Source organism: Eubalaena glacialis, chromosome 1 (genome assembly GCF_028564815.1).
Source record: "Eubalaena glacialis isolate mEubGla1 chromosome 1, mEubGla1.1.hap2.+ XY, whole genome shotgun sequence".
Lineage (NCBI taxonomy): Eukaryota > Metazoa > Chordata > Mammalia > Artiodactyla > Balaenidae > Eubalaena > Eubalaena glacialis.
The window spans coordinates 184,516,155-184,532,609 of NC_083716.1; the positions used below are offsets into that span (position 1 = coordinate 184,516,155).

At 41.8% G+C, this 16,455-nt stretch overlaps 2 protein-coding genes across 2 annotated transcripts in view; both read right to left on the reverse strand.

The window, feature by feature from the left end:
- Positions 1–1,989: 1,989 nt before the first annotated feature.
- On the reverse strand, positions 1,990–4,215 carry LOC133099001 (intraflagellar transport protein 70A). Its single transcript, XM_061202468.1, has one exon. The coding sequence runs from the start codon at positions 4,055–4,057 to the stop codon at positions 2,060–2,062; it is 1,998 nt and encodes a 665-aa protein (XP_061058451.1). The 5' UTR covers positions 4,058–4,215; the 3' UTR covers positions 1,990–2,059.
- Positions 4,216–13,270: 9,055 nt separating this feature from the next.
- PDE11A (phosphodiesterase 11A) overlaps positions 13,271–16,455 on the reverse strand; it is a 437,737-nt gene continuing 434,552 nt past the window's right edge. The window contains exon 20 of the mRNA XM_061202501.1: positions 13,271–13,599. Coding sequence (XP_061058484.1) covers positions 13,441–13,599 — 159 coding nt within the window. The 3' untranslated portion in view covers positions 13,271–13,440. The remainder of the gene's footprint in view (positions 13,600–16,455) is intronic.

Genomic DNA, 16,455 nt, shown 5'->3' on the forward strand with positions numbered 1-16,455 from the left:
GAGGGCAAGACCTGGTGACTGTTACTGGCAGAGAGAATGCAAAAGTGATTTAGCTCATACTGCATGCTCCCTACTCTTCTTAAAAAAATGGAAAAGTTCATCAAATAATATTTGTTATTATAATTTTAAGTGTACAGAGTTCAAATGTAACAACTGTAAAGTTGTCAAGGATAAATATAGATTTTTAAAATGTGTGAAATGGGAGTAACGAAGCTATTTAGATAAAAGCCATTATCAGACATTGCTACATTACTACATATTCCAACCTATAATCTCATGAATCTAAGCTTTTAACTGTCTGGATTCAAATGTGACTGTATTCTTTCCAATATGCATTCTTTCTTCTTCCAGGGGTAGTTCAGTAACAGCAGGTGTGTTGAGTGTGCATCCCAGTTAACATGCCAACAGGAAAACCAAAACTGTAAAATATTTTTTTCTTTACATGCTCCAGAAGTTAATTTGTAATAGAAGGAACCACTAGGTTTGGAAAGGAGTCCTTTACTTGAGTGAGGACACTGTATGTTTTCTATACTTCTTAAGCAAATGGAAAATTTCCTCCAATGTACAGCATATTAATTCATTTAATAATCCCTTCAGAATTTCCTTCCAAATATGAGACCATCACCATCAACTAGATAAATGATACCAGCTCGGATAACAGACTAAAAGATGACATAAATTCCAGCCCATGCAGTAGAAGTCACTATGAGCCAAATTCTCACACAGATTACGATAGAATTTCAGTACCCAAAGATGTCATGCTGCAGAAGAATTATTCTCAGCACGCTTTATCTGGGTACCTATGTAGCTGTTTCCTCTGTGAAAGAAGAAGAAAATTATTATAGCAGGAATTCCTACTGTTCATCGAGAGCTATTAGGTTGATCCATGGGAATTGCTATTTTTATAGGCTGAAAACTTTCAAAATCAGCAATTTCATATGATTCAACCTAATGCTTTTGACTTTTTCTAAACCAGATCAAGTGAGCATGACAGTTACTTTTATGAAGAGCAAAGGTGTAAGGGGTTGGGGAAACAGTAAAGCTCTTGTAGCTTATAGAAAATTAAATGTCTATGCAGAATGAGTGGGGTTCACAGTGAGAACCCCCAAACACTATTGAGTTTTGACTATGAAACTGGCATTATGACTCTAACAGATAAGTTTTCAGAATCCATTGATACCATTCTATGGTATGAGTAGGAGAGTTTGATAGGGTCATTGGAATAGCGTAGAATATTTTTCCTTTTCCAAAAGGCTACAACATAAAAACAAAGTCCAGTATTAATGTGTCTTAAATAGAAACAAGAATTAAGAACCGAGTTCTAAGGGTACTTGTTATTAATCACTGTTAAAGATCAATTATGAAAAGAGTAAGATCATATATTCAAATTATTAACAAATGGACAAAAGAAAACCATGGAAATTTGTCAATTGTTTATTGTCTCCACACCATAGCACCATAGTTTTACTATGGCACAATATTTCCTACTGAATCTTACAGATTAAAAAAAAAATTTAGAACATAAGGAATTTTTGTTAGATAAAGCATTACAATTGTGTTGGAAAATTCTGCCAAGACATACTAAAATCTATGCAAAATGTATGCATTACCAATTAGTGTTACTGAAGAGTAAATTGTTGAAGTATAATGTGAAACCTTATTATTAATGTCCAGATGTTCTATACATTAACTGAGTTCTGGACTTGATAGTGCCTGGTCCCTGGATGATATAATCTTCTCATGCAGAATTTTTTCAGGATATAGCAAAACACAAAAGATACAAAGGAGAGAGAACATAGGCATTACAAATACTATTAGACACACTTCCCCATTCATTTTTGAATTTTTCATAAATCCTTCTAGGGTTCAAGTTCTTTTTATTATAATTCTTTTGTGAGGTTTCTCAAAAGATACATCTAAATTATTTTAATTATAATTTCAAAGTGTACAAATTTCAACGTATAACAAATGTGAAGATGCCAAAGGACAAACAGATAAAAGAGTTGCAAATATGTATAGTTAACAGAGCCATTTTGATAAAAGCCATTATTAGACATTACTACATATTCCAACCTATAATCTCATAAATCAAAGCTTTTAATTGTCTGGATTCATAAGTGACTGTATTCTTTCCAATATGCATTCTTTCTTCTTCCAAGGGTTGTTCAATAACAGCAGGTATGTTCCTGCCATAAAGTTCACAGTGTTCTAGAAACTGGACACATTCTTGAATAACACTGTCACGAAGCACAATCATGTGTTTTGACATGTTTTCTAATAATGACAGGAAGCATCTTTTGGCGTAATACCAGGTATCAGTTCCCAGTTTTTTATTATAAGGTTCCAAGCTTTTGATAACCCGAGAAATACCAAAGTCATAATTTCCTTTGGCACAATAAAGCGTCCCTATCACCAAATTCACAATGCAGAGATGGTAGATTTTCTTCTCTGGGTCCTCATAGGAGAGCTGCTCTTCCTCCTTTTCAATCTTCCTCATCAACTCCTCGGCTTCTTCGTTTTGACTTGTCATAATATATGAAACACACAGGTTAGCCAGCACAATAGCACTGACATTCAGGATGTTGTCATAATGCTTCTTGACTATGGGCTCATAAAAACCTATGGCTTCTTTGTATTTGTTTTCCTGCATGAACAGAACATGAGCCACATTCAGCTTCCACACATCATGGTCATTACAGAATTCCACAGATTTGCGGAAGATCTTTTCCACCATTGGATAATTGTCAAGGTTCCAGTAGATTTTGGCCTGGGCCATCAGCACGGGAATATACTTCTCAAGGGTGTCATCATATTCATTCACTGCCTTTTTGACAGCATCATCATCTCTGTTGTGTCTTGCTTCCTGCACTTGTTTGGTGAGTTTCCGGAGCTGTTCAGTCAGCATCCCTGCTAGCCCATCAAGCTTAATGAAAGCCTCTTCAGGAGCTGTCTGGCAAGTGATCATGGCATCCAAGAAGTCATAGAGATAGGGTGTGAGGAACCTGTAAGTCAAATGGGCATTCTCTGCCAGGACATCTGCTGCCAGGTCAAAATACTCATATTTACAGTAGAGCAGCAACAGGTTGCCAAAGGTCTCTGGGGGAAAGGGATTCTGTTGGAGCAAAAACTGTAGCTTCTCAAACCCTTCTGTAGGCCTGGCATCCATGTTCATTAGCGCCTGGTTGTGCAGGGTCACAGGGTCTAACTCTTCCTCTGCCCTCGGAGGCATATCCGTGAGGGTTTCCTGGGCCACCTCATAGTTTCTCAGTTGGTATTCTATGGCGGCCTTGAGGTTGAAGGCTTCCACCAGAGCAGTCTGGTGAAGGACTAAGGTGTTGCCAACACTTCGAACATCAATGCCCTCAGTGGTCATGCCCACACCCAGCTCTGGGTGCTGGCGGATGCCGTGCTCAATAATGTCGGCGATATGCTTCAGCGCGGATGCATACTGCCGGCTGCTGTAATAGGCCAAAGCCAGGTTGTAGGAAAGGTCAGGCCGGTAGCCCGAAGCCTGCAAGGCAGCAGAGAACTTGGAACATGCGGCTTCATAATGTCCCTCCTTGTAGAGCAAACAGCCCAGGTTGACCTGGCCATCGAGCTCGTTCTCGCCCCTGCTGTCTTCTCCTCCTTCCCCACTCAGTAGCTGCTCCACCAGGCTCCTGGCCCCGGGCAGATCGCCCTCGCTGTACTTGATCGCGGCTTGGAGACGGAGGACCCGGTTGTGGTAGGCGGGGTTGTCCAGGAGGAGGAAGGCGACGCGGGTGGCCTCTGGGTAAAGGCAAGCCTTGTACAGGGCCTGGGCCTGGTACAGGCGGTACTGCTCCAGCTCCGGGTGCAGCTGGCCCAGCTGCTCATAGCACTCGGCGGCCAGCGCGAACTCCTGAAGGCGGTAGTAGCAGTAGCCCAGCAGCGACAGGCCGGCGCGGCTCCTCGGGCTCCGCTGGAGCTCTCCGCCCAGCAGCTGCACGGCTTCGGCGTAGCGGGCATCCCGGATGAGCCGGTACACGACCGCGGTGAACTCCCCGTCGGGGATGGGCGCACTGCTCAGCCCCGCCATAACCTCCGCGGCTGTGCATCCCAGTTACCACGGCAACATGCCAACCGGAAACGGAAGGCTGCTTGTCCGGATATTGCTTTGCAACGGAAAAACTCCGTAAGGAATATAAAGGAATCACTGAGGTGAATAATTAAACTACTGTATTGGCCCTCGAAGACTCTGGGCTGCGAAGGTCGTGAGTCCATGAAGAGAGATGAAAGGCCTCGTGGCAGTTCAGAAACGGAAACTCTACTTCCCGGCATGCACCGGTCCGATGGCGCCGGCGTCGGGACGTGGCCGCGCTGCATGCTGGGAGGGGTAGTCTCTGAGGGACGGACCCTCGGTTGCGGGGAGATGAGGTTTCACTCGCTTTTCTTTAGTGTTGAGGTTGATTGAGAGTTGCTGGCTGCTTGCTGTGTCACCTGTCTCTGGCGCGGGGAAAAAAGATTGGCGGTCTGAAATCCCTTGCGTTTTTAGCCTTATACACTTTGTAATACATACCAATGGCGTCGTTTCGCGGTTTGTTTTTGTATTTTAATGGAAAGGAAAACGTGAAATGTCTCTTTGGCATTCTCCTGGAATTAGAGTAGCTTCTCTTTTTAAGCTGCCTTGAGGGCACACTTCCTAAGACATAAATGCAGAGGGTAATAATAGTTCTTATTTTTGTCGTTTCCACAAATTAATGATGGGAAATGGTTTTGTGAATATTATCTGGTATTGGGAGACGTTTAATTTTAGATCCAGGTGTTCCCCCCTCACCCAAACAGTTATTACTGAACAGATGTTGGCGTTTAATCTTGGCCATATCTATTGGCCTGGCCCTCCAACTTTCACTACAAATAAGAAACCAGTCTTCCTTGATCTCCCTGCATCTCCATTGGTCGTCCATGATCTGCATTGGACTGTCTAGTATCTAAGGTAAACGGCGTATGAATAAAATCATGTCTTTGCTATATACTTAAAGGCTTCAGTGCAAGTCCTTTTGCTGCCCATAACATCTTTTCTATGTATAAATTCCAGAGCCAACACCAACCATATAGTATGGCCCTCAGACAATTTACACATATTATTTCTAATCTTAATGACCACCGTGTGATCTGTATATTACAGGTATGGAATCTGTGCACTAGAAAGTTTTCAATAATTTGCTCAAGACCACACAGCTAGGTAGTTAGCAGCAGTGCCATGATATCCAGCAGCTAGTTTCAGTAGGAAATAGTGACTGCTTGTAACCTATTCATTTCCTATAGATGAGTTTGTAAAGGCCCAGTGTTCGCTGCCACATTGTATGCTGGAACATTAGTGTCTTTTTTTCCTCCATTAAAACAACGAACCAACTTGGTGTGGGCAGTAGAAATTTGAACTTCCAGATCTGATTTGCAGCTGTGAGCAGGTGTTAGGAAATAACTAGTGGGGGTGGTATAGTTCCTAGTCACCCAGTATAGCTGGCAGGAGACTTCTGCAGGCATGTGATTGCTTGTATCATAAAGCAACTGACTTTATATACTCATTCAGTCTTCCCTGCTGAGAAACTGACAGAGGTCTGTGCTTCTGGGTGGGACCAGACAAGGAACCTTCCACTTCATGAATACTGAGAAAGGGACAAACTGTACCCATTTCAGACGGGTTGAGTGGCATTCTGGCCCACCTAAGAGCCCCAGAGAAAGCAGCTGATGGGGTCCACCATAACTATTCCGAGGCTTCTTTCAACCTGATCTCTGGGTGCACTCTTGTAGGGCCTTCAACTCAGGGAGGTATGTGGCTTGAAGGATGCTTGCTAGTGCTGCTCAGTAACTGGGGAGTGGGTAGGTGGCTGGGGGAGGATCTTCACCTTTATGGCTGCCTGACTACACTTGTTTCTTGGAAACTCAGGCTCAGTATTTTAAAATCCTTATGTATGACCTGATACTTTGGGTGAGGTGCTATTGTAAATCAAGGTAACATGACAGAACATGGAAATGGGAAATTGCCTTTTATATCTTTATCAGTCTGATTTTCAGAGTTGTATTCGCACCATGAAAGTATGCACCTTCAAATGGCTTCTTGGGAATGTAAGCAAAATAGAAGGAATCTCTGCTCTCCCCCAAATTTCTCCAATCCCTACAGGCATCAGTTGAGGGTCCCCTCTTTGTGCTGGTACCTGTCTGTGAGTGTGGCTGCTGAAGCGGGCAGGAGGGGGACGTTCTGTGTCTTCCTCTTTATTTCATGTGCTGCTGCTCCTGAGGCCTGGCTTGGAAAAAGCAGGACATTCGGCTTAGACAGATGGAGGGCAGGGTCATTTGCAAAATGAAATGAGTGCCCAAATCACGCTGTGAAATTGGCATGACCATCCCTGCTGCTGTGATAGACTGACTTTTATTTACTCTGTGACAGGCAGTTGGGGAATAGATTAGGGGTTTTTGGGGAGGGGGATGGCGAAAGAAGGCCCTTTAATTAATGATAGAAATTCTGGAAAGCAGTAAATGGGGTGGAATATTATAAAATGTCATAAAGGATCATTTTGTTTCCAACAGAATCTTGGAAAGCTGGAGCATGTATCAAAAAAGTTAGTGTATTGTACCATTTCTAGCAATAAGAAAGAATTTTGTGGTTGCAATAAAAAGATTTAGTGCCTTATTGAAAGGAATTAGACTTTAGGAAAGCAGTGTTGGACTCAGGGTGGATTTTGCTGCATAAAGGGAGGCATGTTTACCATGTAGAAGAATTCCATTCGGGCAAAATGTGTAGGAGCTAAAAGTTCTTAACATGCTTATGTTTCTGCCTGTCAAAATGTGAGATGACCAAATTCCGTATTCTATTTGTATGTATAATCTATTTTGACATTCTCTTTTAAAACTAGTTGGAAGTTATGTTTTCTTATTTATCCTCTAAATGTAATCACTTCCTGTTGGTAAACATTGGTAATTTATGAACATCTCAACCACCACAGCTGTGGTCAGACAATTTCCTTGATAAAGACCTTCTGCAAAACCATTTTCCAGTTGTTATTTCTCTTCCCTTTCATTCCAGGCCATTTTCTTCAGGATGGCCAGTTTGGTGGTTCAGTCCCCTTGCTTCTTCCTTCCCACCCCCCCAATCTTCCACCATAAAGAAGGCAGAAAGAATAAATTAGTGTCAAATTGGTAATATAACTGATTGACTTTTAGGAGCATCTGTTTAATCTTTTAAGAGTTTTGGAAAAATTCTATACCAAATCAACATTTGGGAACATTTATGCTCAGATGGTAAGACATTTAACCTCATTCTGAATTCTCCTTTCACTGGCAGTTCCAGCTTTATTAATATTTTAATTAGATTTCCTTTTTGGATATACCTTTTTTTAAAAACAAAAAAATCAAGTAGCTTATATTTGGGGGCTTGTGGTGTTATTACCTAAATTAACTTGTTAGGAAGAGCACAATAACATGGTCTATAAATGGAATTACCAGAGAAGGCACAACTGTGGATACTGACATTTAAAGAAATCAATCAACCATCCAAACAAAGAGCTACTCTAAGCCCCTGTGTTTATGCAGGACTTTCTGTACCAGGACCAGGTCCTGCTTTGCCTAACTTCCCTCATTAATCCTCACAGCCCTTCTGTGAATTAGGTAATTTTAACTGTTGGCCTCACTTGAAAAGCATGGACTGCAAAGCACAAAGAAGCCTGTGGTCGCCTCAGCACGGGGGGATTGGTGATTGCTTAAGCTGGCCAGTAGGGGCCACACTGCACCTTTTCCCTCTCCCCCTGAGCACCTCCTCTCCAGTCATTTGAATTGGCTTTGGATCATTTGCTGCAGTTCTAATAGAACAGGCACAGTGGTGTAAGAATTTTAAAGTTTAAGCACCGAAGCCGTTGTGTAATTGTATGGCGTCAGTGGCTGGAGGCCCTGCATCGATGAGATCCCCCTGTGTAATTGCCCACGCAAATTTGAGCAATCTGTAACAGACACAGGAACCCGTCTGCATTGGGCTGCAGACTCTTATCCCTCCAGAAAAACCTCACTAATTCAAAGAACCTTTTGTCATCTTTAAAATGCTCCGTGGACAGGGCTGTCCCACTATCCCTCTCACACAGGCAAACATCACAGATCAGGACAAGGTTAATGGGCTAAATTGACAGTCAAAATTTAAATCGTAGGTATTTGGATGCATGCTTGCCTCGTTCAGTCCTTAAATCGTCCTTCTTAAGAGAAATAAAGATTATTCCAGAGCTTTAGTTAAACTTTAAGCATTTTATTAAAAACAAAGATATTTAGGTCTCTTAAAGCAGTTTCAAAATCATGGATTAGATGCTTGTGAAATGGGCAAACAGTGTATAATGTAGTATTCTTATAATGACACCTCAGCTTGGGAAATCTACACAAATGGAGTGACGGCAGACAACTCAGTTGAAGACATAGTTCCCTTCTTTTGTGTAAAACAATAATAATTAGGAAGCAAATCAGTAGGGGATCCTTTTTAGATGATTGTACATCAAAATAAAATGGCAAAAGCATTTTTCACCAAGGGAATGAGATTAGCCAAAACCTAAACTCCTGTTTCCATACAATGCTGTTTGTGTTTTTTAAAATTCATCTAAATATGATTTAATCTAAATCTAAAGAAAAAAATAATCGAGATTCTAATACACAGACATACACACACAGCAAATGAACACAAAGGTAAATGGTGGCCTGAACTAACACATTTTTTTTATAGCAAATACTTCATTTACTTAATAAAACAAACATATTTCTGTGCCAGTGTATACATTCAATGACATTGGTAGAGATATGCTACACAGATAAATAACTTATCTTTAGCACTGTTGAGAGATGGACTAAATATGCAAGAACATTCAGAATTAAATTAGAAAAGATGTACAACACCAAATTACCAGCTGAGGAAAAGGTACACAAGCGACGTAAGCAGGACCTCAGGCATTGTTAAATCCAAGTACTCAACATGAAATTCCCCAGACACACCACTTTATTTCTGCCATCTATGTGTTTTATTCTATTATTGCTCACTTACGAAACTTATAAAATTTTAGCCTTCTTGTCGTCAGACTCAACCTTTAAATTTCCTGTGACATTTGAGTTTTGGGAGTTCTTTACAGCATGCGGCAGAACAACAGTTTCAGAGACTGTTATTCTGAAGCAGACAATGAAACTTCACTGGCATTGCCAGAGTTTATAGGGTCCCAAATTAGGTTTTGCTCTTTTGCTTTAATGAATCCTTTTTGAGTGTTTATCTTTTTCCAGCCAAAACATTTTTCTTTAGATGTAAATCTTCCCTTAATATGTTTAGATTTCTGTCCTGCTTGAGAGGATTTTTTCACACTATTAATGGGGATGAAACTGTATTTTATCTTTGTGTAATTCATTAAGAGTCAGCAGGAGAAATAGATTTTAAAATAATTCTACCACAAAGTAAATTGAGCAGACTCTGTTTAATGACTTCAGGCAGGTGGATCAAATATGATAAATTTTGATACATGAAAAAAGCAACTGAATTCTTGTAGCATTAATATTAGATAATGTTATTTCACTAACAAAATTTTAAAGATTATTTCCAATCCAACCCAATGTGTATGCAAATATAAAATACCTGGAAATGTGTAGACAGCTTAGATTTTAGAAACAGAAAGCACACATGCAACTTTAACTTCTTTTGACTCACTTTAGAAATTGTAAATTAAACTGACTACCATTTATGGGATATCTATGATATGAGATAGTCTAAAGTTGTCCTTTATGAAATAAAAGGGTATATTTTTGTACCGATAACCATGTACTGATGACCATGTCTTTTGTGATCACTAGAGGCAGGCTCAGACATATCTGTGATAAGGTTGTTTTTATATCTACTCCATATATGTAACCTTTTATTTTGTCTTTAGTGAGGAGATGACCTCTTTGCTCTTTTTTTGAGAAGCGTGAATAAGACAGTTATGTGGAACAATTTTTTAAAGTTAAATACAGCTTGGTCCTTTGGTGCAGAAATGAACTGAATAAAAGTCAGTGCTTTTATTTTATAAGTGGAAAACCCGAGACCTGAGAGTCCCAAGATAACAGGTCTGGCCGATGGCCAGGCTTGGGGGAGCCCCATCCACTGTGCACTGGGGTAGTGCCCTTTACAGTTTGCCAAGCCATCCCTCCTGGCTGGGATTGCCAGCTACGTTGTAGGTTGTGCATGTATTTTCCACACACTGACTAATAAAATTATAAATAGCCTGCCTGAAAAAAATACACTTCGTGGAGAACGTAGGATGAAGTCATTTCAACCATTAATGCCAAGAGACCTGAGGAAGCGCAAATAATCTGGTCAGTTGTAGGTTTTATAAGAAGGCTCACATTTCAAATGCCTTCCTCCAACAGGAAGTAAACAATAATAAGGATTGGGAAAATTTCTCTATTTTGGAAAAGCAGATTATATGGGTAACCACACATACCCCAAATTCGTGGAAAGTTATACATTAGAAAAGGGATTAAAAATACCTCAAACGCCCAAGAGTTCAACCTCTAACCCTCTGGGTTGTTGGCACCAGGGAGGCTACTACTCTCTTTTCTACTGTTTGATGGTTGTGGAGGAACAGACCGGGGCATTAGTCAGCAGTTTCTGAATTCTGACCCCCCAATAGGAAAGATACCTCGAGACAGGAGAAATAGATGGAGGCAATTACAAACAGCTGCTTGATTGATGGTTGACATTGTCATGGCTCCACTGTACGGCAGATTGCAATGGTGTTGAACTCCTCTTGCTACCAGTGGGTGTTGCTATTGGCAACCATGCAGTGAAGCCAATAAAAAGGCAAGAAAATGAGAGGAAAACTCAACCTTAGTGGAAGCCGTAGGGTTTGTGCTATAAATTACATTCCCCTTAGCAATATGCAGCATCAACGTTCAGGGTAGCCACAGTGCGTGTAGCTACCTGCAGTCTCCACTGGACCCTGGGTCTAGTTTTATCATAAAGCACATGCTTTCGAATTTTGCTCTAGATACACTGGCATCCGCCTGTCTGGGCTATTTATTTATTTATCGTTGGGGAGGATGACAGATGTGGGTTCATCTCTGCCTCACATGGACTGATTTTCAATTCCCACCTGTGATATAAACATGATGTGACACAATAGCTAGAAACACCTGCAGTGCTTCTGAGCTGCAGACACACGACCAGGGTCTGTCCCTACCTCCACCCCCGCTTTGTTCCTCACCTGAAGGAGGGAGACAGCCTGGCAGAAGCTGTTTTCCTTTATAGCAGAGTGATTCAGAAAACTGGCTTAATAACATCCATAAATCTGAACAACCTCCGCTTACCTGCTCTGTGGAGGCAATTTTTCCTGCACTCGTTTTCTCCTCTAGTTTCTCCAGTCTTCCCCGCAGAGACAGCTGTAAAAGGTAGCTGGGAACATTATTTTTTAGGTTCCTACTCCTTCCTTCTCTCTTTTGTCAACCCCCTCCCTGCTCAAGTATCTCTCTTTTCTAGGCAATTGATGATAGGATTCTGTACCCTCATTTGGTAAGACATGCCATTTTTCTAGGTTTGGATTGATGTTCACCTTCCCTTTATCAGTTCTCTTACCACCTGCCTCGGTCCCTATCTCTTCCTTGTTAGTTGTTTTCTTCTGCTTCCCCTCCCCCCCCTTTTTCCTCCTCCTCCTCCTCTTCCCCCCATTTGCCTGGTTTATAATTTTCTTTTACTCTATTTCTGTCCATATAGAATCTTCCCTCTTCCCCATGGGCACCTGCTCTTCCCTTACTTCTGTTTTGGTACTGTAATTTACCCATTCTTTAAACATTTCCCAGATGTCTACTATGCGCCAGGAAAAAAATGTCCTTGGTGGAACTTGGCCCCTGTTTCTTTGAGTAGTAAAGTTAATAACTGACACAGACGAGCAACAACAAGAACAAAAATGGTTTGTAAATTTTAGATTTTTTTAGAGCTGGAATGGACTTCAAGGTTCATCTGGTCCAGAGATTTTCAAACTCCTCAGAGCCCGATTATGGGCTACTAGGTATGTAATCAAAGAAATGAGGATTTGTAGGGGCTCTGGCTCTCCCAACCCAGCTTCAAACTGAGGACTTGGGCTTTTAGATGTTTTATGTCTTGGGGATTCTTTGTAAGATTTATTTGAACAAAGAGTTCTAAGGTTAAATCATGTTTGAAAATAATTTCCTAGTGTAATCTCATTCGACAAATGAGGAAAAAGGCTGGGAGAAGTTAAGTGACTTGTCTAAAGCCATCCAGAGAATAGTGCCAAACCTAGGGTACAAGTGTAGCTTCTGGCCCAGCGTTCTTTGGATAAGGCATACCATGTCCTCAGTCTCTCAGCTTTCTAGTCATTGCATCTATTTAATATAGCTTATTCTTATCTACTATAAACCTAGCTTTCTATAGAATATCTGTTCTCTGCCTAGACTGTTGTTTCTTAACCCTTCAAGCGTTATATCTTACACTTCAGGAAAAATCCAAAATTGGGGACCTTTCCATTTGGCTTTGGGTTGGTACTGGTAGTAACCTTACACTTTATACTGAAACTCATCACTAGGAGAGCTCCAGGTAGTCAGTGATCATTCTCCGTGGCTCTGCTGTGTCCTGTGAAATGTCTCACTGTTGGAAATAGTTCTGAATGTTCATGTGTCATTTGTGTTAAATCCACCTATAGATTTCCTTTCACCCTTACTTTAATTGAAGTCTATTAATCCATTCCTTCTGGGAGAAGACTTGGTCTACAATGAAGGTTGAATTAAAAAACTGAAAAAGGGGACCACAATCCCAATACAGCGTTATGAATCTTGTCTAAACACCAATCAGACAAACACATTTGCTGTCTTCCTACCATAGACCTTTTTAGGGGAAAACTGGGAATGGCTGGTTTTTGTAAGGATAATACAGTTTCTCTTTTAGGTAGGCGATTCTAAAGGCTCTGATCCATCATTAAGAAGCTTTAGGATTAAAAATAAGATATCTCTACAGAATACCAATTGGGATTCTTGGGACAGTCTGGCGCAAAAGGAGGAGCTCAGGAGAGGATGCAAAGGCAGGCATTGTTTGGCTTGTAACAAACAGAACAGCCATACGCAACATGAAGTAGCGCTAATGACGCCTTCACTGTTCAACGTTCCCTCAGCTCAGGGTGAGCAGGGCCAACCGTCCTCAGGTCCTGGACCCAAGTGGCCCACTGCCCACAATCTTCGTCTCAGCCCATGTTTGTTCATCAGGGAGAGGTGAGCATCCTGGGGCACGTGCTCCCTGCCCCACCTCCTCCTCTGTCCTTTCTGCTGACACCACACTGCACGGTGAAAGCCCAGGCATGCTTCCCAGCACAACCCTGAGACTTTATGTCTGTTTGAGCTTAAAGGAACAAAAGAGTGCTGTGGTGGGACCGAAGCTGGCTCCTGAGGACGCAGTCATTTCACAGCCGCGGCTGACCTGGAGGGTTAGTCTCTGTCATCTCCTGTCACCATGAGATTGACAGAGGGGGCAGAGGCAGCCGAAGAGATGAGCAGCCTTTTCTGGTGCAACTCTTCCCACTTACTTCTGTTGGCAGCCACCGAATCCAGCATCGGCTTCAGTTTCACATTGACCTTCACCAAAGCCTAAAATAAAACAAAAGCAGGTGGGGGAGAGAGGAACCGGAGTCACTGCCATGATTTTCTAGCTTTCAGCTGTGAGGAGAATGGCAACTGGCTGTAAGAAATGAAAGTGATGATTCTTTTGGTAAACATGAGCTATTTACAAGAAGTAAATATGCACTTAGCACCACTGTGTTGTACTAATAGAGCTTATATAGAAAATGAAAAAATAAGACAGATGTCTGTGCACTCCTCCAGGGGGTGCCAGCCAAGTTGATTATGATCCTGTTTTAAATTCACATCCAACAGGAAACAAAACATCCAGTTCACACGGTCTACTAGTATGTGTATCTTTGCCTGCTAGGGAGGGCTCCAGATCTCAATAGATCAGGAACTGAAATTTTTACAAAAATAAACCTACCGTTTGCTCCACCAAAGATGACTCTGGGTGGACTCACGTGAATGAGAAAGGCCAGGTAAAATCCTGAGATGAGAGGAGTTCATTTGTAAAGCGCAGGATCTGGGGACTGTGCTAAATGTACAGATCACATGAGAACATGCATGGAAATAGACACGAGAGAAAAGAAAAAGGGGTGTGGAAGAGAGAGACAGATGGAGGGGTGCAGGAGAGAGGAGGGAGAGAAAATGTAGGGTGGGGCTGGAGGCCGACTGACCACAAGGCTAAGGAAGCTCAGGATTCAGGGTCCTCACTTTTAGGAGACCCTTCTAAATATTTCTTTTTTGCACTTAATTTTGTGTTATTTTTAAAAAAGGGTCCCCAACTCCCAAATGGTACGAACTTCCAGCCTCACAAAATGTGGATCACCCCTCTGGTGGAACAAAGCAATGAATGAAACAGGGATCATGGGGCTGCGGGGCTTTAGCCCCTGGAAAGGTAATGGTCCCGCTTAATGCCTTGGGTCAGCGTTCTGTGGCCACAGATTATACCCCCAGTCCCATGGAGACACCCTGCAGGTGTGTCTCATTCATCACAAGGGGAACAAAAGGTGACCGGTGACTAAACCACCGTGGTTGCAGGACACCTCCTGAAAAGCCTCCTCCAAGCGGGACCCGTAGTTAGCGGGTGCTCCAGAGCGAAGTCCTCCAACAGGAAGAATAATAGTTATTTCTGTTGAGGATGGAATCCCCTGAGCATGACTGCAAACCACCTGTTAGGAGGACCTGAAGTATCCCCTCAAATAACCCTCCGCTCTGGGGAGTTTCAGGGATACAAGTGAAGTGTAACTAGATGTAAGGTAAGTGGGGGGTTGAAAGCCCAGAAATACGCAGGGATCCTATTGAGCGGCGAGCACTCCACCGTGGCGTGTCCCATAAACACAGCATGTTCTCGCTTTCATAAGCGATGTTTATCACACCAAGCAACAACGTCTAATCTGAAATCAGATGTATTTGTTATTCCATACGATAATAAATCACAGCAACATAATAACTCAGGCAGTGATCAAAATCCCCTTTACATCCACGAGAAAAATGCAGGTGCCTGTGTTCTGCTCAATGCAGTGTTTTTGTTTAGACAACAGTGTAAGAGGTGGCGACGAATGCCATGGTTTTTAGTATAGTTTGGCACTGGCTCCTCTTCGCTCTGATCAAGCCTTTTAATTAAACTACTATAATTCCTATGGAAATTAGTGTTTATGTTATTTTCCTGCCACAAAAGCATTTCTCTAGAACTTATTTTTTTTTAATCCCAGGAGCACAAATTGGAATTTTTTTCTGCATGAAATGTAATTAAAAACTCATTTGATTACTATAGCTCTGGCTCTGTTTTACTTATTAAATTCCTGTAATCAGTTTTCTTTTATGAAGCTGCTGGGAAATGATCTCAAAAGCAACACATTTTTCTCTTCCTTGGCAGGTTCCCGAGCGTTTACTAAATTACGTTCATAGCACCTGCCCATGATTCGAATTACTCCACCAATTTATTCCTTAAACTATTTAAGTTTATTTGGCTTAGCCCCAAACAGATTGCTTTCCTTTATCGAGCTCTTTGTTCTCTGTCTTGCTTTCTTTGTGTTGAATAAAAAAATTTTTTTGGGGGGGGTACATTATTTCTCAGAATTCCTTCTTCTCTTTATTTCATATTCTCCTTAAACACAGAATTGCCACACTGGAATATCGTTTTCCTCTAGTCAGGTGCTGGTTCTAGGCAAAGGTAGCAAGAATCTCATCTTGAAGAACTATTCTTACACTATAAATTTGTTATATAAATGCAGTTAGCTGGAAGAATATGGAGCTATTAGAATATTAGGAAGGCAAGGGATTATCCACAAACCTAAATTCCAAGGTTTACGGTGATTACGTGCAACGTACCATCAGCAAGAGAATTGCTCCCAGTATTTAGAAAGATATGGGTATTCCTACAAACTTCTCATCAGCGAGTGACACCCGATGAGCTCTGTGCAAATGCTACTGGTCTCTGTCTCGTTTGACTAACTCTTCTCTTAGCAAAAGAGAAAGGGGACACATCACCCATCTGCCCACTCTCCCTATACACACAGAGGGACTCTAAAGGTTATGTGTGTGGCACCATCCACCACAGGATGCTGAGTCCCCTCCGTGACATCCCCGTGGTGTGACCATTCAGTGTTTAAACACATCCGGAGGCAGTGAACTCACTACCTCCCTGGCTGGGCGTGTCGGTTTACTCTTTGTTCTGATTTTAGAATGTTGTTCTTTATACTGAGCTGAAAACTATATCCCTGTAATCGACCTGATGGTTCTAATCCTTGGGGCGCTCTCCCTTTAAGCGCGAATCTACTGAGCAGTAGGCTGATGACTCATGTGCTGCTCCAAGTGTAGGTTAGGATTGATTTATTGACCTCAAAACCCAACTTGGGCTGTGTATGGATATCGCTGAGA